At 38.0% G+C, this 23,474-nt stretch overlaps 1 protein-coding gene across 2 annotated transcripts; it reads right to left on the bottom strand.

Moving 5' to 3' along the window:
* Positions 1–719: 719 nt before the first annotated feature.
* On the bottom strand, positions 720–23,474 carry fam151a (family with sequence similarity 151 member A). 2 transcript variants are annotated; one of them, XM_051932951.1, is made up of 8 exons: positions 23,362–23,474; positions 14,146–14,292; positions 13,599–13,748; positions 9,249–9,411; positions 7,169–7,393; positions 6,465–6,604; positions 5,869–6,003; positions 720–1,916 (listed from the first exon to the last, which is right to left on the bottom strand). In XM_051932951.1, exons 2-8 carry the CDS (start codon positions 14,237–14,239, stop codon positions 1,252–1,254), a joined length of 1,572 nt encoding a protein of 523 aa, XP_051788911.1. In that variant the 5' UTR covers positions 14,240–14,292; positions 23,362–23,474; the 3' UTR covers positions 720–1,251. The 2 variants fall into 2 exon arrangements, with proteins under 2 accessions (XP_051788911.1, XP_028667045.1); XM_028811212.2 differs by lacking the exon at positions 23,362–23,474 and adding an exon at positions 19,024–19,327.

The raw sequence follows: 23,474 nt of genomic DNA, 5'->3' as shown, positions 1-23,474 counted from the left end.
AACTGTGTTTCATCTGGAGCACTGATTTGGAGACTTGGGTGAAAGTTGGCACAACTTTCAATTAAGTAGCATAATAGTTTAAGTGGGTATTTCTTTAGAACTGCAACCCTGCAGTTGCCTTTTTACCAAAATGCCTTTATCAAATAGCATATTCTATTTTTTAAAAAACTTGCATCCAGTTAACCACAAATAGTGTAATGTTTGTGTTTACTTTAAAACTGCTATATTAGCACCAGGCTTTATTCCTAATACTGTACCTGTGACCTATTAATCTAGAAAAATAATGTTGAATCACGGTGTACTGATTTTACCCAAGTATGAGGCAACCGAAAGAAGAAGAGTGTTTAATAAGTACTAGTCAAAGTGTTGCCTGGGTATAAATAAACAGGGAGGAAAACTGTCTTTTGGAAATGCAACTTGGCTAAACACAACCCATGATGTGACAAAGAGATAATCTTAGACAAAAGATGTAACCCTGCAAGACATGTCCAGATTATTTAAGGAAAACAAATGCTTGTAAGTGTTGATTCCACTTTGGCCATTATATAATTTGTGAGTGGTGATGATGATACCCTTGTCCTAGTGCACTCATGCTGCCTGATGAGAATTGTAGTCACTTCGTCGGTGCTGTTTGTTGAGTTGCTCCCCTTTCATTATAACCCCTCTTCCCAATATGATATAGAGCCTATATTTTAAGTTGGACCAATGGAAAAGGCACATGCAAAATTTTATGAAAATCATTTCAGCAGTTTTTGTCTGATTAGCAAACAGACATCCCAACAGAAGCGGCTTGTGATTTTATTTATATAGATTTTCTCTAGGGTTACTTGAGTAATTTCCAAAAGCAGAATTTAGTGTTGTGCCCAGAGCAATACATGTTAAATGAGAATGACTTAATGTTTGACCAGTGTCAGATGGGCCTTAGTTTACCTAAGAAGTCAAATCAAGTCTTACAAAACACTACTCTTTAGATGTTACTGCAGTAGTGGCTTTTCAGGGAAAATAATCATGACATAAGTTAAATCATTATAGGCCAACATTTCTTAGTTTATTCACCTTTTACCAACCAAGTGTTGATGTCCGCTGGGAATATGCATAGTATGATTTAAAGACTTGTTAACTCAGGTAAGTTCAATAAAATGTATTGGAGTTGTATCTTTAAACAGTCAACCAGATGTTTTTATGACTCTTTTTGAAAAAAGGACATTTTTATTTGGCAATGTCAAAAGAAACAAGTTATCTAGTTTCCTACTAAGATGTAAAAATATCTCTAGAAAAACTTCTTCTGTAATCTTCTGGCAGGTTATAAAAAACTCTAGATTTATTTTCATCTCGACTCAGAAGTAAACCTTTGAAACCAGCATAATAACCACCTTGCTCATGCTGGTGCTCCACAGTAATAGAAAATCTGTTTGAACTTTGCAGCAGCCTTGTAGCCTCAGGCCATGTCTTACCTAAAGGCACTGCTTCCAACTGGAATGATACATCCTGCCATACATTTTTAAATAAACTCAACATATCTTCAACTAACTGCTTCGTATATCCATTTTTCAGAACTTCATTTGGCCAGCCAGGAGCAATAGTTACAAAAGGAAAAATAGAATTAATTATGTTTACAAATGTTTCACCTTCAGTATAACCCAGAGTGGCGAATCTTCCATGAGAAATATCCATATTTATCCAGATAGGCCTGAAAAGCATGTTGTTTTCGTAGATGTGTTTAAGTAGGGGAAGTGTCAGGTTTAAGACTTTTTGGGACTTGATTTTTAAAAATATACCCCATTTTTTGGAGGAGAATTGGATCATTTCCAAACACTCCTCTAGCAGAAATTGAGTCTCTGAACCTTCTACTGCAATTCTTTCTTTATGATTTTTCATTGATCCAACTTGTAAAATGATCATTCCACCATCTTCCCCTAAAAATAAAAGAATTGTTTAGTGTTTTACTTAAATTAAAAACATGATGCTCCAACAATATAATATATAAACCAATCTCAGAATTATCATTAATTAATTAAATACTACACATTTTCAGTGTTTTGAAATGTCTAAGCAGTGCCAAGCAAGCTAGAGGGCAAAATGACCAGGACAATGAAAGCACCATAGCAAATCTAAGCCACCTTTTTTGCTATTTGCAGTATCAGTTATGTTTTATCAGTTAAACATAATGTCTAAATGTACTTTTTGTCACTATTCAATAGCAAAATAAGGGCAAGTCTTATGAGCTATTTTTTTTTTCTTGCAGAAAAGGACTCTTAAAAGCAATGTGAATATAAGTAAAATATATTGGACTTTCTGTATTTTCAGTCTAGATTTTATAATATGTACTGTGATGCACTCTGGATTTCAAATTTAATATAAAAATTGAACCTGAAACCTTCCACCCTAAACCTCAAGAAATGGGGTAGCTTATTCTAAATATGTTGGTCAAATGGGTTATGCTGATACCATCATTATTAAATGGTTTATATTCTGACTGATCCCTTGATTTCAAAAAATGTTTGTTTATAGCAAATTGCCAACATTACAAAGAATGATCAATCGAAAATATAATGTTGTACATGCTGTCTTATTTTGAAAACAGCATGGTTATCAAAGTGGTTAGCACTGCAATAATAGACATCTGTGTGATCTTCGTATATCTGTGCGGCTATCAATACTGTGTGTGTGTTTATTTTGAGATGATAAAAAAAAAAAAAAAGTTTAGATTAAAATTAATGATCTAAATTGGGCCATTGTAAGTATGGGTATGTGTCACGATGGACTTCTCCATTACTGCCTCCTGCTTTTATAACCACATATATTGTAAGTTCACTGCATTTTTCATTCATTTTTTAAGATTACAAGTTGTTTGTAATGCTGTTTTACTTATCCTACGAAAGAACCTGTGCAGTTTGGATGTTGAATTTGAGTACTATATTTGCATGCTAATTGGATAGTAAACCTTTACAGGGCTCTTAAGGCTGGATACTTCTGCTAATGTGTGTAAATTGTAAACTCAGAGCTGCGGTTGCCCACTTCCCATCAAACACTACAATCTGTTATGTCATCATAATGCTGGTTAAAACTGCAGTGTGTAGGATTCAGGAAGAGTTACTCTTAGCTCTTTAGCTTAATCCCTAGAGAACCCTACATAAAAGCCCCTAAATAAGCCCATCAGTGCTATTGTTTTGGAGAAGTCAACCATCATGTTAGATGGTAAAGGTGTTGTGAAAACAGTGGTTTCAGTTTGTGCTGCTTGGATATAACCTTCCTGTAATATGTAGAACTTTTATTTTCTTAATTTTAGTACACGCTGCAATTTACATTTTATAAGAAGAATTAGCTTTTGGTATTTGAAAGGCATTGTGAATTTAAAATAACTTGTTATATAGTAGGGTGGAAATGGATATGATTTGTAGTTGCACATCTCCCTTACCAGCTTCTCTCCTTCTTTCCTTGCAGGTGCATGTGTATTAAATATATTGTGTATAACAACTATATGCAGAACAAAAAAAAATATTAACCAACATTTTACTGATTGTTTTCTCAAATTAGAACTAGTGTGAAGAGTACAGGCCTTTCAGCCCAACAAGCTTGACAATCCTGTTCACTTAGATTCCCTATAATAACATTAAGTTGCAATTTAAAAGTCCCTTAAGTCCAACTCTTGAACACACAACTTGAGTAATTTATTCCATGTGTTTGTGGTAACTGCCCTCAGATGCTTGGACAGCGCATATATACAAAATATCCCAGCATCCTTGTTTGCAACTGAAATATGTGAACTTCATTGTGTCCTATGTTTGTTTATAAACATTTTTTTAAAACCCCAGCAAGAACCTTCTGCACGAGTCTTCTCAGTCGGCCATTTTTTTTTTTTTTTTTTTTGCGTGTGTTTATATCTATATATCTATATAGATCGCTAGAGAGATAAAGATCTATATATATAAATCTATCTATATATTTATATATATATAATATAAATAATATCCTCTTTATAAATAATATCCTCTTTAATAAAACCCCTATGTCCGTCCAGTGTCTGTGTGTGTGTGTCTTCTGGTGAAGTGCGCATGCGCAGGGCACGGTGCGATGCTTCAAAGGCCGCCTGACGCGTCACACAAGACAGAGAGGGCGAGACCTATAAAATATCGTGCGGCCGATCCAATCGGATTTCTGAAAATGAGGTAAGACTTAAAGCAAAAGGCACGAAAAATCCAATTGGGTACTGAGACGTGGAGACCAGCTGTGGTTGTGCAAGTGTTCACTCTGAGGATGTCAGATTTGCGATTAAGAAGCCTGGCCCGGGAAAGTGTAAAGTGTCAGTCGTTGAAGGGGTTTTCCTAAATATACGAATTTTCATGATATTACAATAGGACGACTTTTAAAAGTAGATTTATTTACGCGCACGTAAAATCCGTTGCTGGGGAGACGCCACACATACAATAATCAGCTGCACGCCAGCATAGATTAAAATACTTGGCTGTGGAACTGCACAGTACTTGCTGGAGAGACGCCACAAGCACGATTATCAAATACACGCCACACATTACATCAGTTGCTGGGGAGAATCTGCTGATTGCCCACTGTTGTGACAGAAAATTAAATGCATATTACGGACATCAAAGCCAGTATTACTGTCAGAGAAAATTACAGGCATTTTACGGAAATACAAACCAGTATTACTGCGAGGGAAAATTAAAGGCACACAATACAGTGACGCATATTACAGCCACATACAAGCCAGTAGTACTATAACAGAAAATATTACGGACGTACAAGCCTATATTACTGTGACTATCTACTAACAACATGCCACTCAAAAAAGAAAAAAAAGATAATGAGCGTCAGAAAAACGCTAAAAGAGAGACTCAGAAGAGCAAATAGATCTACAGAGGAACAGGAAAATGAGCGTAAAAAAAATTCTCCGAGAATGCACTACTGTTCTAGTGCCCGTTATTGTAACGGGCTTAATGTCTAGTATGTGTGTGTATGTGTGTGTGTGTGTGTGTGTGTATATATATATATATATATATATATATATATATATATATATATATATATATATATATATATATATATATATATATATATATATATATATAATATAATAATTAGCAGCTGGAGATCCACAAAGGGAGAACATAATTCGCATATCATAAAGTAGTTTTTATTCCTGATCTTTCAGCAGCTGTCCCGCCCTTCATCAGAGGATAATGCTTAAGACTTATAAGAATCAAAGGCAATATATAGCAAGAAATTAGGTGGTGGTGGGGGGGTGGTATTGGTTGTAAAATTTTATTTATTATGAACATGTTCTTAAGTTTGCATATGCTGGGTTTATGTCCAAATGTCTGTTAATGGCGTTCTCGTTTGAGATATATGTAAAACTTTTTTTAATTTTTGTTTTTTACAGAATCACTTCATAGGTCTGAGGTCAGGCCAGTTGAAATCAAACTCAAGTGCAGTATGGTAAAGCCTAAAATGACCTAGTTTTCCAGTAGCTTATCACTTTGTTTATATAGACTATATTTAAATTGACTTGTTCTGCCTTCTCTAAATAAATGTTTCTGTAGTTTACACAATATGCTCAAGTCCTACTTTCATTAAAGCAGAGAATACTATAATGGCTTTTGCTACTTTTTCTTGCTTGTTTTTGTGTTATATTAGATGTTTGATTACATAAATGGTTAGACATTAGGCAGTAAACTGTGGTTATTAATACACAAAGGGAATTACGTACTTGTATTTTTTCATTTATGCTTAAAAGTGATCTGTAAATTGAAATTAGTATGTTCAGATTCTGCACTCTAAAGGCTTAATCATGCAGTAGTACAAGTTATTTTAATTTAGCATGACCACAGATTGTAAAAATCAAATTTTTACCTTTCATTATTGATTCAAGTGACTCCTTGTTGTTGATATGGAACCATTCAATATAAAATCCATCAGAACTCTGAGGTCCAAAATAGTCAATCAGATTTCCTCCTGTGTAAAATCTTCTTGTTCGAGTTTTTTTCACTAAAAGATAAGATGTTATATTTGGTAATGAATTCATCATATGCATATACTATAGAATATTTTTATAACTAGCAATAAGTGCAACAAGAGAGTGTGGAGACGCATCTGAAACCATTTTTTTTTCTCTCATTTATAAGTGAAAACCATCTAAGCCACAATGTTATGTGGTGGTGTGTGTGTAATGACTTACTGTAAATATTAAATAAATATTCGTTGGGCTTAAGTACCAAAAGAGTCAATGTCAGCTCAATTGATCAACAGAATATTAGCTGGTTTTTGAGCCATCAGTTTAAGGGTTTAAGGATTTTCTATTTCTTATACAATATATACTGGTGTTCGTGTTATTCTGGATTAATTCTTTTTATATATTAAACATGGAACAATTTTCAGAAAGCATTTTGTAAAACAAGTGTACTTGATTTAGTATTAAACACCTTATTACTGAAAACAAGTTTACTTACAGGCCACTTCTTTAAACATTGATAAAACTGGCTCATAAATATCATAATAGATCTGATCAGGCTGACTGTTGTCTCTTATGAATAGCAGGTCATCTACAGTCACAGGGTCTGTATTTCCTTGCCACAATGTTAAACTGTATCTAAACAGAAGGGGAAATGAAAGAAACTTTAGTTGCAAATTTGAATGGTGATTTATTACTGTACATGAGTTATAACTGCAATACACAAATGTATAATTCTATTAAAGAAAACTCTACCCTTTGCTATACATAGGGCTAATCCATTGGCTGGGGCCTAATTCAGATATGCAGTGTTTGCCAGGATAGTGCATTGAATGTAATTTGAATATGGTTTACAGACCATTCTGCCTACACTCCAGGGTGAAAAGGGAGCTTAATTCAAGTAAACAGTGCAAAACAAATACCCACCCTCATCATAAAAAGGAATACTTACCCCCACAAGTTTACATGTAAGCTGTTTTCTTAAAGCAAACTATAGATGCTGGCTCATACTGGTGAGCTTTACAAGTTAGGTACATTAGAAAACCTTTTTTTTTTTTTAATTGAGCCTGAAACTCCAAATGTTTCCAGTAAACACTTGGATTGTGCCAGTACCTGGTTGTCCACATCAAACTCTAAGAGCACAATAACTGTCAAACAATTTCAAAGCTTAAGATTTAACATTGTATTATAGTGCAGGCTTACCGTGGCGACTGTTTCAGCAACCAGCTGACATGTGGCCAGGCTTGTTTAACCATGACGGCTTGCAGTGGGAAGGTGACTTGCTGAGGAAGTTCCTTAATGATCTCATACATCTTCTCCATCATTCCTCGTGTGTATACACTATTGGGCAAAAAGGGTAAGTACAGGGTCTTCCATCCTGGTGAGATAGTGACGTCGGGGAACTTCACCTGGATGGCATTTATAAACCTAAGTCACAAATCATTATTTTACTTGGGGGGGGAAAAAATATATTCTGGATAGTGTTTTGAGTTAGTAGAAATTTGTATTCTATAGCACAGGTTCTCTGGTTTGGTCCTGGAGGCTCCCTAGCACTACAGGTTTTCATTCCAATCATATTCTTCTTTTCATTGGACTTGTACATTAATTAACCAAGATGGTCCTTCCCAATCTGTGTTTTTGTATCAATTCAGAAATTACAAATGGGTTGGTTATTTTATTAAGTGAAGAGCAGGAATTTAGATGCAAACAAGTTATGTTTTAGCTTTTTATGTTAATTTAATTTTTAAAATATTTATAACATTTATTAAGTACTCAGGTGGGAATCACTAAAAAAAAAAAGCTGCCTTCAACAGTGAGTGCCACTTGCCCTGGCAACTGCTATTTTGTCATTAATTATCTGTATTTAGATATAATTAAGAGAGCAAATACCCAGGAATAGATGAATTAAAAAGAAAATTACAGTTAAACATTGAATTCTTAAATTTGTGTAAATACAAATATAACACTAACACACTTTTCAGAATTCCAGTTAATATGGGTCAAAAAATCAAAAAATAAGACCAATTTAAGGTAGAAATGACTTGCTCAATGTAACAAAAACCTGCATCCACAGAGTTACCCCTGGACTGAACTTGAGAGCTTGTCTTCAGTAGCATAAATTGTAAAATTGGTCTTAATTTGACTAAAACCACTTAGTACAAAAATAAGTGGCCCTTAGACTTGTTTCAATGGGTCAGCTGCTGTTTAAATCAGTTCTGTGTCTTGATAAGATTTTTCCTTTGTACCAAGTATGTACTTATGATTCAGTGTTTTCCAGGATGTACTTTTAAGACTAGACTTTGATTCTTGAGAACATGACCAAAGATTGTGTGATGCATTTATTAATTTTTCCATGTTCTTAATGTATTTTAAGTAACATACTTATGAATGAATATATGAATGTACCTGGTTATATAATGCCAAGATTCTCAACTGGATAGCTCTGACTGATTTCTTATTGTTTCCATCTGCTGTCACATTTGGCTTAATAGTTAAGGTATTGCTTTATACCAGGAATCTGCTGGAGAAACACCTGCTCTCCAATTCACTGTGTGGTCTTTAGTGAGAAGCTTAACCCCTCAATGCTTCAGATATGAACTCATGCATGTCTGCACTGCGTGACTATCATGTTTAAGATACACCGAGATGTATATGTACCAAAAGGGAGACCTAGGTGTGCACCCTGAGGCCCTGATATAATTAAAAATGCAGTAAAACAATACATGTATATTAGTACACAAAACTATATATGAAAAGAGCACACAAAAAACTCCAAGAGGGACCCAAATCCCAACCCCACTATAATATGCCTATTTCAGCACACTTCAAACTTCACTGGGAAGCTAGCTGTATGATTAGGAAATTGTGTGAAACGTTGTTCGTATTGGGCCAAGTGGTGCTGATAAGATAGGAAAGTGACATACAATAACATTGTGCCTTATGTAACCATTAACTTGAACATTTTACACAGTTTAGGTAACGTTCAAAACCCATCCAGATCTTTGACATCAACATACGGACAAGGAGATGAAAGACGTGAAACAGCCTCTTATTATAAAACCCTATAGGTCCTGCCATGACTGTTACTTTTCTTTTGCAGAATTTTTTATTTTTTTCCTTAAAATTATGCTTCTTTAGGAGTCTGCTGACAGTTCTTTCAGTCAGACTGATGCACTCACTTACATTTGCAGTTTTCCAGTTTTGAACATTGTGCTTATATTCTTGAACACTCCATGACCAATGAGAGCACTGCCAGTTGTTTGTGCTCCACTGTCATACTTACTTGGTTGCATTGACCACATCTACAAACTGTGGGACATTAGGACCATGAAGAATGTCTGCATTCAGCCAGACTGGCCGGCCAATGTTTACTTTTAAAGACTTCTTGAGTAAAACGTCTAATGATGGGTCAATTGATTCAGTGCTTTTAAAATCCAGCTTGATGCCTGTGTTAAAAAAACAAATATAAACGGGAAGTTTTGATTTATCAGATATTTTTGTACTATAGTAACATGCTGACAAAAGGCCAGAGGTCTGCCAATCCTAATTATTCACATTACTAATCTTGTTCTAAATATTACATTGTCTTGTACACTTGTTAAAAAAAAAAAGTTTGCATTTTTGACCTGGTATACAACATAAATGAGTAAACTCCTCTGAAAGCCAAGAAGTCCAGCTGTCCGTCTCTACAACTAAGAAACATTTGTGGTCCCCATACGATAGCAGTGTGTCAGCAACGCTGGTTTATCAGTTACCAATTAAACATGGCAATTCTAATCAGGAAAGTGTGCGTTTTTAATGTTGTAAAAATGAGTACACCCTCACAAATTGTATAATAAAACTTCAAGTCTAGTTTACAGTAATTGTCTAGAAAATGTAGCCTTTTGAACTTCATCCCACTCAGGTATAATCAAGTTTATCTTCTCAAGTGGTACTTCGCCCACTGAATGACACTTGGGCCTAATGAATGCTAACCACAGGAGAGAATTATTTCATTACACAAAAAATGACAAGGGTTACTGGTGGTAATCCAAAAAATATTAGCAGAGATGACAGAGTTCAAAAAGTATGGACTTGTAATTAGCACCCTGAAACATTCAGGATGTCGTCATAGCCCTTCATTTCATGTGAGGTGTTTTTTTTTTTTTCCCCTTCTTTTTTTAACTGAAATGTACAGGAAAATCTCATATCAAGTGCCTTGGAGCTGCACAAAGTTTAGTCTCAGAGTCAGACACTCCATGCATGGAAGTGGAATGCATTGTTGTTGTATGCACAAGAAGGCCTGTTTAGTCTTGGCCAAGACTCATATTAACAAACTAGAAGACTTTTGGGCGATTTTTTTTTTTTTTTTTTAAACATCTGATGGTGCCCAAAACATATGACATTGCTAGGGGTTGGCATATGGTGGGATATGTACGATAGTAAAGTTCTTGTATGGGGATGGATGAGCGCTCAAATGTTTGAGAATTGTGCTTTATCGATGGCATCAGGAATTCAGATTGTACTACAAAATCTTGAAAGAAAACATACTCCATTTTCTCCATACCCTGGGTTGCTGGACAGATTTTGATTGTGACAATGACCTAAGATATTCTTCCAAGGCCACAGCTACGTTCTTAAGGAAAAAAGGTAAACATGAACATGAAAGTGTCCCAGAACACCTGTGGAGAACTTTAAAGACGCATTGCCGAGCAGTCAAGATCAGAAGTGTGTAGAACCGGGATAGACGTAAACTTGTGCACACATGGCCAAGAAGGATCAGTGCAATCCCAAAAGGTAATAATGGACATATTAAGTATTACAATATTACCTATTTGTAACAAGGATGTATTCATTTTTGCCACTCTTGATTTAAGCACTGTTTATTTATTTTACATGTATTGATGATGTATCTTTCTATGTTAAGTACAAGTTTAATAAATGTAATATTTAATTTTCCCAAGAACTGTCACAATTTAGATATAGAAATATATCTGTGTTCATAGAGGGTGTACTCATTTATGCTGTTCCTGTACATTAATTTAAAAATTGATTTTTTTTAAAAGGGCCACAGAGCTGAAGCTGGGGATCAAGGCAGAAGCCAGCCTAGAATGGGCGCAGCACCCCTTTCCAGGTAGCCTGCTATATATTTCCTTATGCCATGCTCATTTCAAATGGGGAACTGAATAATGTGCACCCCTGTAGGATATGCAGCACACACACAATTGATCATTATCGGCAGTAAAATAGCAAACAAAATGACATTCTTGAACTCTTGCAATCCTATTCTGGGTTGTGGTGGTGGCACGGTTTCTGTCCCAGACCACACTAGAATAGGTGCCAGTCCATGGAGGACTTGGAGTCGCTGGGGTGCCACAGCCACCATGATTATTCCAGTTTACCTAGGCACATTATGCTTAAATTAGATTAAAAACAATGCAGCCTTCACCTCTCTTGTAAAAGGAGCAATGCATTTTCACATTGGGCAAAGAAGGTGGAATTAAAGTGTGAAATTAAAGTGAGGCCGCACTAAAAGCCTTGAGCACTGTGTCATTTATCATGCCATTCTGAGTACATCTTACTCTGACTATTCTGACATTTAATATAACCAGGGCACAATTTCAATTTATATTTTACCAGAGTAACAACTTTACATGGACGGCACGTTGGGGCAGTGGGAGCGCTGCTGCCTTGCAGTAATTAGACCATGGTTCGCGTCCTGGGTCCTCCATGTGTGGAGTTTGTACGTTTTCCCCCAGTGTCTGCTTGGGTTTACTTCATCTGTTCAAAGACATATGAGTAAGATGAACTGGCAACACTAAACTGGCCCTAGTGTGTGTGTGTGTGTGTGTGTGTGTGTCCTGCGATTGACTGGCACACTGTCCATGGTTTGTTCCTGCCTTATGCCCTATGCTACCTAGGAGAGGCACCAGAAAACTCTGCGACCCTGGACTGGATTATGCAGACCCTGCTGACCAACTGTGGTTTAACATATGATTTAAATTAGTTTCATTCGGTCAATTTCACAGTACACACCATCACTTCTTTAGTTATTTGCTGTAAGGCAGGTCTGTGGATCGCTGGTTCCTCCACTGTACTTTGTCTTCTGGTCTTCTTTTTATTTGTTGGTTGAATTTACCATCTTTTAGATAAAATATTCCCTGCCTTGGACCTCCTCTGGATTTATTTTCCTCCATTTTATGCTCCAGCACTATTTTTAACACTCCATCTCCTCTTAATACATATGTCCCTTCCAGTTGTATTGCCGCCTTCTCACTGTTTCCGTCATGCTCCATTCTTCACCAGTCCTTTCCAGCACTTCCTCATTAGATAATTTATCCATCCACCTGATATTTTCCATCCTTCGCCACAGTTCAAATGCTTTCAATCTCAACATTGTCCATGTCTGTACTCCATATGGTGCAACACTCCTGATTACTGTTGTTCTTCAGTATTCTGTTTGTTATCAATTTTCATTTTTCATTGAAAGTTGCTTTTCCCAATCCTATATGTATTTTTGCTTTTCACTTCTTCTAGCCCTTTGCAGCATACTTCTGAAATATTTAAAGAATGCTGTCCACTTCTTCCAGGATCTGTTCATCAATTTTTATTATTACTGGTTTCATTGTTCTTTTTTTTGATAGACGCGTCACTTTTGTTTTCTTTATATTGATCTTCATTCCATACGTCTTACACATGTAATGTAGTCTTTTCATTAGTTTCTGTTGTCTTTTTTCATTGCTTGATGATGTTGCTTTATTGTCTGCAAATCTTACGGATGTAATCCATCTTTCTCCAGCTTTTGCCCCTGGCTTGTCATTTGCCAGTACTTCCTGAATTATTCTCTCAGCGCAGATGTTAAACAGGATTGGTGAGCGTGAACATTCCAGTTTACCTTCTCCTGTTTGACAGGCCTCTGTTAGTCCATTTATGGTTCATACTTTTGCTGAATGGTTCTTGTATAGGTTCCTTATTAGTTTTCTGTCCCATCAATCTAGTCCTAAGTGTCTGTTTTCCTAGCAGTTTTACCATCAAAAACACAAGACTAAAATATACAACAACAATTGAGTGTTTTAGCAAATTAATGCCATCAAAGGTGTAAAACAAATCTGGCAGAGCACTGTCAAACTGAATATGTTGTATGCATCCTGGGCCAAAAACAAAGTTGCATGAGACATGAAAGGTGGCCATCAGGCAATGGATGATGGCATCAAACAGCTTGCTCTTGTTGAATATTTTAACGATTTTTAAAATGATGCAAGTTAGGACCACATTACAGGATGTAATAAAGCTGTTTACTGATCACAGTATGTGAACAAACCATTAAGACATTTAAAAAGCATTGATTCATTTTGCTGCTGTTTTAATAAAGTTGGTGTAGATCTTCTATGTTAGTAAAATGCACTGCCGTTTCATTCACCACAGTCGTTGTCCTGCTGCCATGTCTTTTAAACCACCATCTTAACATCTGGGGTCCCTACCTGCTGCTTCAGAGCATGAAATTCTGTTGATTCCTAAAACTGTCATCACCTTGATACTGTTCTGTATTACTGACTTCTGTACCCTGAGGGGAATTCATGAAGTACATTTAAACTGTAAACTCCTGTTTGGGTCTGGGAACACATAAGGTAAATAAAGCCATGGAGAAGCCTACCTTTCCTAGTGTTGAGGACAGCGTCCAGCCATTCTTGGAGTGTGTTATCGCTGTAAACATCTGGTGGGTGCGCCATGATGGGGATATCGGTCTCTTGAGCTGTGTTGTAGCCTTCTACATTCACATCAGCTTCAAGGACCAGTGCTGTACCTGAATAAAAGAAAAGTGGTCAACTGCCATTACCAAGTGAGTGTATCAGAAAGACGGCATCTTTAACTAAGCTGCCAAGTGTTAATGCTCAGATAATATATGCTCATCCACTCCTGCATGTATCATCGAGTGCAGCACAAATTTGCTGTGAAAAAGTAAAGCAGGAATTATTTTTCCATAGTAGACTGACAGTAGAAAGAAGATTAACACCGAAAGGTGGCATATTTTGATTAAAGCATTGATTGAAAATTCATGTTTGTAGTCTGTTTGAAAACACCTCAACTTCTGATGCTTTTTGGGCGGAGCTGGAGAAGTCTGCTTTAGTGTAGCTGGTGTGTTTAAAATGCAAAACCCGCTGATTGTGAGGCTGCCATCAAAAACTGTAGACGTATCTTACTGTTTAGAGCCTTCTGCAGCTCCATTTTTTTGTTAGCTGCATGATACCAGGACACCAGAAGCCCATCTTTCTCTTGAATGTTGCCAGAATCCATTAGGTAATCCAGAAGATCTCCATTTGTAGGGAACGAGGGTCCAGGCACTGGATCTAGGGACACAAAAAAGAGACAGTGTCACAGAAATGAAACTGTAAAAGGTGTACCAGTGGTGACAACAAATAGACACGTGAGGTCTGCGTCTTTTCCTCGTAACTACAGGCTTTTAGCAGTTACTGAAACTGATACGACTGTATTGAACTGCAAGGAAGGAAGTCTGATAGAGAAAGGAACAAACGATGCTTTGTGCAGTTGTGTGGAAGCCAAAATGTTTAAAAACTGAGGCTGAGGACACTGCAACCATTCATTTTTCTTATGAACTATTTAGGGAAATAAAAACCTGAAGCCCAGAAATGGCATAAAGTGCAAGGAGTGCTGCATTTCATGCTTATTGTTGCATGTGTGCAGTACAATGAATTTCTTACACACATGTGACTTCATGCCCCCCAAAGCATACTTTATATGCAATATTTATATAAAGTGTAGAGAGCAGGATTTTGTTTGTAGAATACTGGCCATGTTGGCTGTCACAGGAATAAATACTTGGACTTTATTAAATTTCAGTCAGATATCGCTGAGCCGTCTTAAACCAGGTTTAGAGTTGTCAAAGGCCTGAAGAGCTGAGGCTACAGCAGGTGCTTGTCAATCTAGTAACTCCTGTCTTTGTGTTTTGAGTGAAAACCAGGACACATACAACAAAGTGCGGGGCTCTTCTGAACCTTGATCTGCAGCAGATATGAGAAGTTTGCATATGTTTAATACAGATGCACATTCTGGACTACTGCTTGATGACTGTCCTGACCAACTTGCACAAAACAATGGAAGACTTCAGTAGGAAGGAATGTATCAGGGAAGCTGATTTGGGTTTTCTTGTGTTTTAATAAAGTCCTGTTTATCATGGTATCATGTAGTGGTAATGTGTTGCATGTTAGTAAGAAAAGCAAGTTAAAATTTTAGTGTACTCTGTATACGTAACAACTTGAGAGAAGTCACAGGGTAAGTGTAGACAATCTGATGGCTACCTTATGCATACAACGTAATAGGAAATTAATATCTACCAGCATGTTCCATCTGTGGACACAAGCTGGACCTGCTGTAGTCAAACATTAATACCTTTAAATGTAAGCCCATGGTACACCTGAGCTACTGGGGGAATACAACCAAATCATACTGCCACATACAAGCCTGTTATCAGATGGCAGCAGCTCTCTATTATCCATGTCAGAAGTTCGTTTGTGTGTTTAGGGGATTGTGGTTTGTTATACAGTACTGTATATCTCTCTCTCTTGCATACTAGTGCATGCAGTGTGGTGTAGTGGTTAAGGCTTTGGACTTCAAACCCTGATTTTGCATGTTTAGATCTCTCTGCTGACGCTGTGTGACCATGGACAAATCACTTGACCTGCCTGTGCTCCAACTGGGGGAAAAAATGTAACCAATTGTGTCATAATGTTGTAAGTTGCCTTGGATAAAGGTGTCAACCGAATAAGTACATGTAAATGTTATAATGTTGGTTTTTCTTGACCTTCTTTAAAGTTTTAATTCTCCCCTTAGGAACAAATAAACTATTGTGGGGCATAACAGGGCACAAGCAAGCAAAAATGACAATTTGGAGCCCTGGGAAGCCTGGCCCTGAGAGAGGACTGCCAAAAGAATATTAAATGGCTTAGGTGGCTGGGAATGAAGTTTTTATTTATTTATTTCTACGTTACTCCTATATAAATGTTACCATCCCTCCATCCATTATCCAATCCACTGTATCCTAACACAGGGTCAAGGGGTCTGTTGGAGCCAATCCCAGCCAACACAGGGAGCAAAGCAGGAACAAATGCCGGGTAGGGTGTTACTCCCATATATATTCTTGTTGAAAAAAGGACTTCCCTAACTCATCTAAAACATGGTGTAGTTTGGATCAAGTTATAAGTTGTGCACTTTTAATTTCTAGTTTTCTTAGTAACTTTCCACGGTGTATAGGATGGTTTACTATTTGTATGCTGTCTTATCTACATAAGCCTGGGAATCTTTTATCTAGTCAGAGTTGCTACAGTAGAATGGCGAGTTCACTTGCTTCTCCTCAATAGATCTATTGAATGAAAAAATATCCACCTTTATAAAAAGGTGTAATGTTTGTGTCCAGTTGTTTTGTCTCTGTCATTCCAAAAGATGGTGCATCACAAACATTAACACTGCTTTTGTGAATTCCATAACAAATGGCATATGACAGAGACCTATGCATTGCATGGTGCACTGCAAACTTTAATGCTCAGGTCTACATTGATTTCTTACATTTCATGCATGTAGGAGATAGGATTAAGTGGGCTTCGAAAATAATATGGTATTCACACATACCATACCCTTTGCGGTATGACTTTAGAGCATACTATATAGAAAAGAAATCCACAACAGATAGTGATAACTGACAGGATCTAGCCACTGTGCAGCTTCAAAATGGAAAGACAACAGGAACTAAAATATGACTGGAAACACACTAAGGTGTTGCCTTTATTTCTTTTTTGTGTTGAGGTTTGAGCTAACTCTTATTAAGCAGTTTCCAATTCCAACTCTTTCTGGTATATGTCACTGTACTGTATTTTATTTCAAATAACCACTTAATAAATGTCATTCTTTCCCTGCCATGCTGGAGCTTTCCATATGTTTTTTTCAGTTGCAGAGCCTGTCCAGTTGGCTATGGAGGAATATTTAGGTCAAAATAAATAAATGGTTTGTGAAATGTAACAGAAATAAATGGAACAGGCTGGCTTGGTGGAGAGTGCATCCATGTCCCAACATGTTTGGGGTCGTGGGAGGAAGAAAAAGTGGGATTAGTCCCCTGTCCTCATCTAAACAGATCTTTTGTCTGCATATACTGTGGCTGCGTATCTTCGATGACTTTTGGTGGTGCAATGTATGATTTGGCGTTTTTATCTAGTGTTAAGCAAACTGCAGATTATAATACAAGTTTTGTTATAAATGGACTATAAACTGACATGTAATTACTTGTAATATTACGGTAGTAAACACTGAGAAATAGTCCTATAAACTAGATACGTGATTCGCCCTGGAGGGGTTGCCACATCGAAACCTTTTAGAATTTCAAAGAAATGGTCATGTCCTCATGTCACCTTCTAGAGTTGTAATGGTTGTTCGTGATTGATTGCCCAGGGATGCCCTTCGTTGCTCTTTAGAGCGCAGCATCTTGAGCTGCCTTTTGTAACCAAATTACCAGGACTCCGCGGTCTCGGGCATTACAGCAACCCTGCGACCATCCCGCGCGCGCTCCCGGTATTACGGCGGCTTTTTCAATGCAACCTTGTTTATCGTGGCGACGCGTTGCATGTTGGGAGGACTTCACGCTTTTCTACACACGTGACGGTACTAATAGTCCTACGTACCATCAGCGTGCTGTACAAATCTATTTTGGGATTTATTTTACAGCGTAACACTAAATTAAGAATTGCAAGCACAGCTCTGTGGACACTTGGTTTGGTCACTTGCCGAGTGTAGTCTGCATGTTCTCTCGTGCTTGTTTGGTTTGTTCTCCGGTATTCCAAATTTTAAATTAGACCTGGATGACCAAGAGCTGCCCGCGACAGATTTCTGGAATAAGCTGCCCGAGATTTAATCGGTTGCATAGCTACTAGTGCGCAAAATAAGCTTCGTGCAGTTTAGAAGGCGTACGTCTTGTCCGTGCAAACAGATTCATTTAATTACTGAACACGTTAAAACCCATTCACCACGGATTGGTTCTACAGCTGAACATTACCGGCGTCTGATTCGTACAAACAGCCTTCTTTCTTTTCGTAGTTTTTAAAAGTCGGTGCTGAGTCCTTGAAGACGTATTACTGATCGGTCTTGTATAATCCATCGCCCATTTTTTCTTCATAAAATTTGGATTAATCGGGTGTTTGAATGAAAAGTTATGTTATCTTATAGGTTTAACATACCTTATGAGGAAATAAAGAAAAAACAGTTCAGGTTAGGAAAATACAATTTCTGAAAGCAGACTGCTGATCTTGTGACAGTTTCTTTAGTCATTTATTGGCACATTAACAATGGTACGTTTTCGTCCTAGCTTCAATCTTAAAATTGCGGCGCGGCACCTTACGCCGCCGCCTGCGATCGTTGTTCACCTCTCAAGTCACTCGGTCGCGTTTAAAAGTTCACGAAACTGCAGTTCAGTGTTTTGGAGACCCCAAACCTCCGTGGATGATTCCCGCAAAATACTAAATTTTTTGAATGAACCGGAGAACTAGACACAAATTGCCTCACTAAAAACCAATCAGCATTTTATATAATCTTTGGAAATGCCATATCCCTCTACTATAACCGACCATCCCTTCAGTAGCGGCCACTTATAACGGTCAATATAAAAACAGTAATTAGGTTTATTCCCGTGCCACATCGATGGAATAATAATCAACTCCCTGAAAACAATAGAAAAGGACAGACACAGAAATAAAAATGTAACAAAGTTGAACAAAACAAGAGTAAGAGAATCCGGCTACTGGTATCGAGCGCAGCGCCCCTTTGTCAGATGTATAGGTGCAGGTATATAACTAAAACTCCAGTAAGAGACTAACAATAATACAGAGCGAACAGTTTCCCCAGCGCGGCTAACGGGCGTATCGACTGGTGCTCACCTTGTCATTCAAGTCACCTTGTACGCTCAGCAATTGGAGGATTTTCATTTTCCTCTAACTTTGATCACGTGCACAATTGCACATTAAGTTTTTTAAAATATGTTCTTACTTCATCTCCCCCATAAACACACAAGCGTACTTTACCTGTTGAGTTGTGACTGTTGATAAGAAACACTGTGACTGAGCCGATGATCACCGTGGCCACGACTGCGAGCGTCACCATGACTCGGGCGGTGCAGAATGCGCAGGGTCGTGATTTTTCATCCGTTTCCATTGTTTATATCCGGCGCCGAAGCCACTGACTCATCCAACGCTCCCGGTTCTATAAATACGGGTTCAGATGACTTCGCACGGCTCTCTCTTCTCTGCAGGTTCACACCGGGCAGCCATTCCCCTTTCAACCGGAAAATGCGGGCGGCGTAGCCGATTTACTTATCGGCAATGCTGACGAAGGCTCTGCCACAAAATAAACGGGAACATATTTCAGTATGTTGTAAATACGACTTTTTTAACACCCGTCTTAAATACAGATTTTACTTTAACACATACAAACGCACACTTTGATGTCCGTGTATCGGGCTCAAGTTCCATCATGCATGTGAAATTCAAACCAGGCATTGGATTTCAGGGTCGCTGGAATCCGGCGCCTACCCAGACAGCATGTGGTGGGCCCTTAGCCTGAACATAGGGACTGGTCACTCGGACACTGGGCTGATTTATGAAAGTCGTAACGGGAGCTGGAGACGAACGTGCAAACTCCATGCAGAGATCGTGCCCGTCGGAACAGGAACCCCGGTCCGAGGAGAGATTTGATTCATTTCAATGCCGTTAGATTTATACAGCGTCATTCGCCAAGTGCAGGGACAGGGCGCAGTAACAAGTTTACAAGTCCAAAAAAAGGTTTTTCAATTCCGTACAGACGACTAAGATTAAACACACAGGGAGATACATTTCTGATGTGGCAGCAGCTCCACTGAGTTATCCAAATCTATTGTTACACAGCTAGAACTCAAAGGGCTCAGGATTTATTTAAAAATGATTACATCTTGCTTGAAGAAGGGGCCTGACTTGCCTCGATAGCTTGCATATTGTAATCTTTTTATTCGACCAATAAAAGGTGTCATTTTGCTTGACTTCTTTTTTAAAAAGTTTTAAAGTATTGAGTTACTTCAATGGAGAAAAAATTAATTGTCCAAAATAAAGATTGCAAGGTGGCTCAGTGATCAAGCAGACTGTGTTTGAATGCCACCTTGGTCACTGCCACTGTGGAGTTGTGTTAACTTCCATGAGTACCAAAGTGGTGCCAACCCCATCAGTTGGCAGGTCCAGACTAGTCCAACATGAGTGAATTTAGGTGGTCCTGTGATGAACTGGCACATGTCCAGTGCAGATTCCTTTACTCGTGGAGCCCTGCCACCTTGGAATGCATAGTCATGTGAATTAAAAAACACAAAAGACTTAACCAGATTCAGGTTCTGGTAACCCTAAATCAGGTGAAGCCACTCTTAAGACTTTTGCAATTTAAGAATGCATTTTAACGCGTTTGATTAAAACACCAGATTGAAGTTTGTCGGACTTCTGTGCAATTCTTTATTTGATGTGTGCCCAGCGCCACATTCCATATTAAAAATAAGACGTAACTGTGGAGTTTGCACCTCCTCCCCATGTCTGGGTGGCCTCTTCCTCCGTGGTAGATTGTTCATGCCAAAATGAAATGCAATCCAATGTGTTAATGACATTGCATTGCATGAGAATGTGGTCCATTTAATGTTGGTATGGTTTTAATGTACAGTAATTAAAAAGGCATCAACCAAATGATTGATTGTTTTTCACTATGGCATAATATTTACATGTCCGTTTTAAATTAAATACAAATGTGTATTGCATTTTAATTCATGTCCATATCTCGTGTGACATAACTAAAAGCAAAGCAAACTTTTTGAACTTTGCTTAGTGGCTGCTCAGAGTTTATTGCATTTCAATTCGAGACCACACTTTTATTATGTAATGAAATGACCAATCAGTTTCAAAGGGAGGTTCAAGGGGCATCCGATCACAAGTGTGTTTCCTCAGCACCAAAGATGGCGAACAGGAAGTTAAGGCAGGGGATCCTCCGTCTCAATGGACAGGCCTTAATTTTTCCACAAGTAAAGTTCCATATTCCTTGCACCACCATAGACCCTCAGGTTTGGCTGCATTGAATTGGTGTGTGTGTGTGTGTGTGTGTGTGTGTGTGTGTGTGTGTGTGTGTGTGTGTGTGTGATGGACAGGCGACTCTTCCAGAGTGAGTTCCTGTCTTGTACCCTATGTTGCCAGGAGAGGTTTTGGCTGACCCTGCCTTGCATTACATTTGGTAGGTGTGAAAGTGTCATGTTAATCAAGTTGGGGGGCTCAGGAAGTCAAAGTGAGCTGGCACTATTGTGTTGATGACATTCACTTATAAATAATTTGAAATCACTTCAGGTTTTTTTTTTTTTTTGTCTGTCTGGCACCTCCTGACCCACTGATGTAAGTAAACCCCCACATTTGATATACTGTTTGACGCATCATGATGTCTGCTTATGCAAGATGTTGAGATTTTTGCCCCAACCGCTTCATTTTTGGCCACCCAGACACTCCAGCCCCTCATTTTTAGTTAAGTTTGGTAAAGAGTAAAACAATAGGCGCATTTAGCAAAAATGATCAGAAGGACTGGATGTTACGCTGGCCACATTAACCAACCCCTGGAGTTCACCCCCAAATGGGATACGAGGGGTCAAAGTTTACTCCATTTTACAAAACATAGAAGAAATGGAGATCATTAGGATTGTTAATGCAGGTACTGTATGTGGAGTGTCATTTTTTTGCTATTTTGAGGTTTCTGATTATGAATATGTGATTGATTTTTTTGATTCTTTATTGGTGGTCCTAGCCCTCTAAGAGTCACTCCATGAAAGTCAAAAATGGCAGTTTTCAAATGAAAGCATCTGGGGTATCATTTTAGACTATTTCAAGGTCAGTGATTATGAATATGATGTTATTTTTGATCCTTTACTGAGGATCTAGCCCTCTATGGACCTCCATCTGACAGTGAAAAATAACAAGTTGCTATTGAGAATATTTAGACTTTAAACATTTAAAATTATAGCACACATTTTAATATTTGAAATATCTGATGGAATTGTTCTGTTTTATTATGTACTTCTATCTCATCTTCATACTTCTTATGGATCCCCCAAATTTGGGTGGCTTATGCTAATGTAGACTTTTCATATACAGACGCTCTAATTCTAATTTTTCACCGCTGAAGCGATGGGCTCCATGAGGAGGAAGGTCGGAGGAACCCAACCAAATACAGAGAGAATAATTAATAATAGTAATTCTTTGCATTTATATAGCACTTTTCTCACTACTCAAAGCGCTCAGCAATTGCAGGTTAAGGGCCTTGCTCGAGGGCCCAACAGAGCAGAGTCCCTATTGGCATTTATGGGATTCGAACTGGCAACCTTCCGATTGCCAGTGCAGATCTCTAGCCTCCGAGTCACCACTCCGCCAGAGATAAGGTGCAGCTAGAGGCCCAGCGCTCCACGGTGACCTTATCCACAATTCAGCGTCCAAAGTTCAGAAACCATTTTTCTAGCTGAATTGTCTTTACTGGCCAGGGGTGGCAAACTCCAGTCCTGGAGTGCCACAGTGGCTGCAGGTTTTCATTCTAACCATCTTCTTTAGTTTTTGCTGCTAATTAACTTAATTTTCCTTAATTTTAATTAACTTGATTCAGGCCCTTTTTGTTGTTTCTTTTTCTTTAATTAGCTGCCAAACAATAATGAGACACAAAACAAGGTGCAGCATGACCAGCTCACCCGTGCCCATCACACAATATCTGAAAATAAAGAAAGGTGAAGGTCTCGGTAAGGTTGATCTCTCAGGTCCCCAAAACATTTTGAAGGTGTTCGTAGAAAAAACAGAAAATCAACAGTTTTGGAAATGTCTGCTGTGGCAGAATGAGAGCAGCAACAAGCCATGGAATTAAAGAACGGATTTAATTAACAGCAAGAATTGGCTTCTCAGTAAGGAACTGGTTGGAGTGAAATTAGTTGGAGTTTCAAGCCCCAATTTAGCTGGTCAACTGTTGACTTGTTTCACATTTGATTTCTGTATGACTGTCATTTAATGAAGAAAATAATTAATTCAGAGCACCGAATCCTTAAAAACAGGGCTATTAAAATGAAGGGAAAAAAGTTAATTAGCAATGAAAACTGGTCACTGATTAGGAAAAGGGTCAGAATGAAAACCTGCAGCCACTGCGCCCCCTAGGACTGGAGTTTGCCACCCCTGATTTAGGCCATCAAAAGAACAATTATTTGAAACAGCTTTTCAGATTTCTTAGTTTTGTTCCACAAAATTTTGAATTGTATGCAGTAGAAAAATTCAACAGAGAAACGCTGCGCTGAAATTAACTCTAAACTTTTTAACAGAAGACAAAAATTCCATTTTACTTACTGCAAAGATGCTTCTTCAGGTGCCAGGCAGCCAACACGTTCACCTTTGCAGTATGAACAGCAGCACGCTGGTCTTTTGATCGTTTAACTTATCTGTAATTATCTTCTCGTGTC

This window comes from Erpetoichthys calabaricus, chromosome 10 (assembly GCF_900747795.2).
Source record: "Erpetoichthys calabaricus chromosome 10, fErpCal1.3, whole genome shotgun sequence".
Taxonomy (NCBI): domain Eukaryota; kingdom Metazoa; phylum Chordata; class Cladistia; order Polypteriformes; family Polypteridae; genus Erpetoichthys; species Erpetoichthys calabaricus.
The sequence above is the reverse complement of the archived record's forward strand: the minus strand, read 5'-3'. Positions and strand labels throughout refer to the sequence as shown.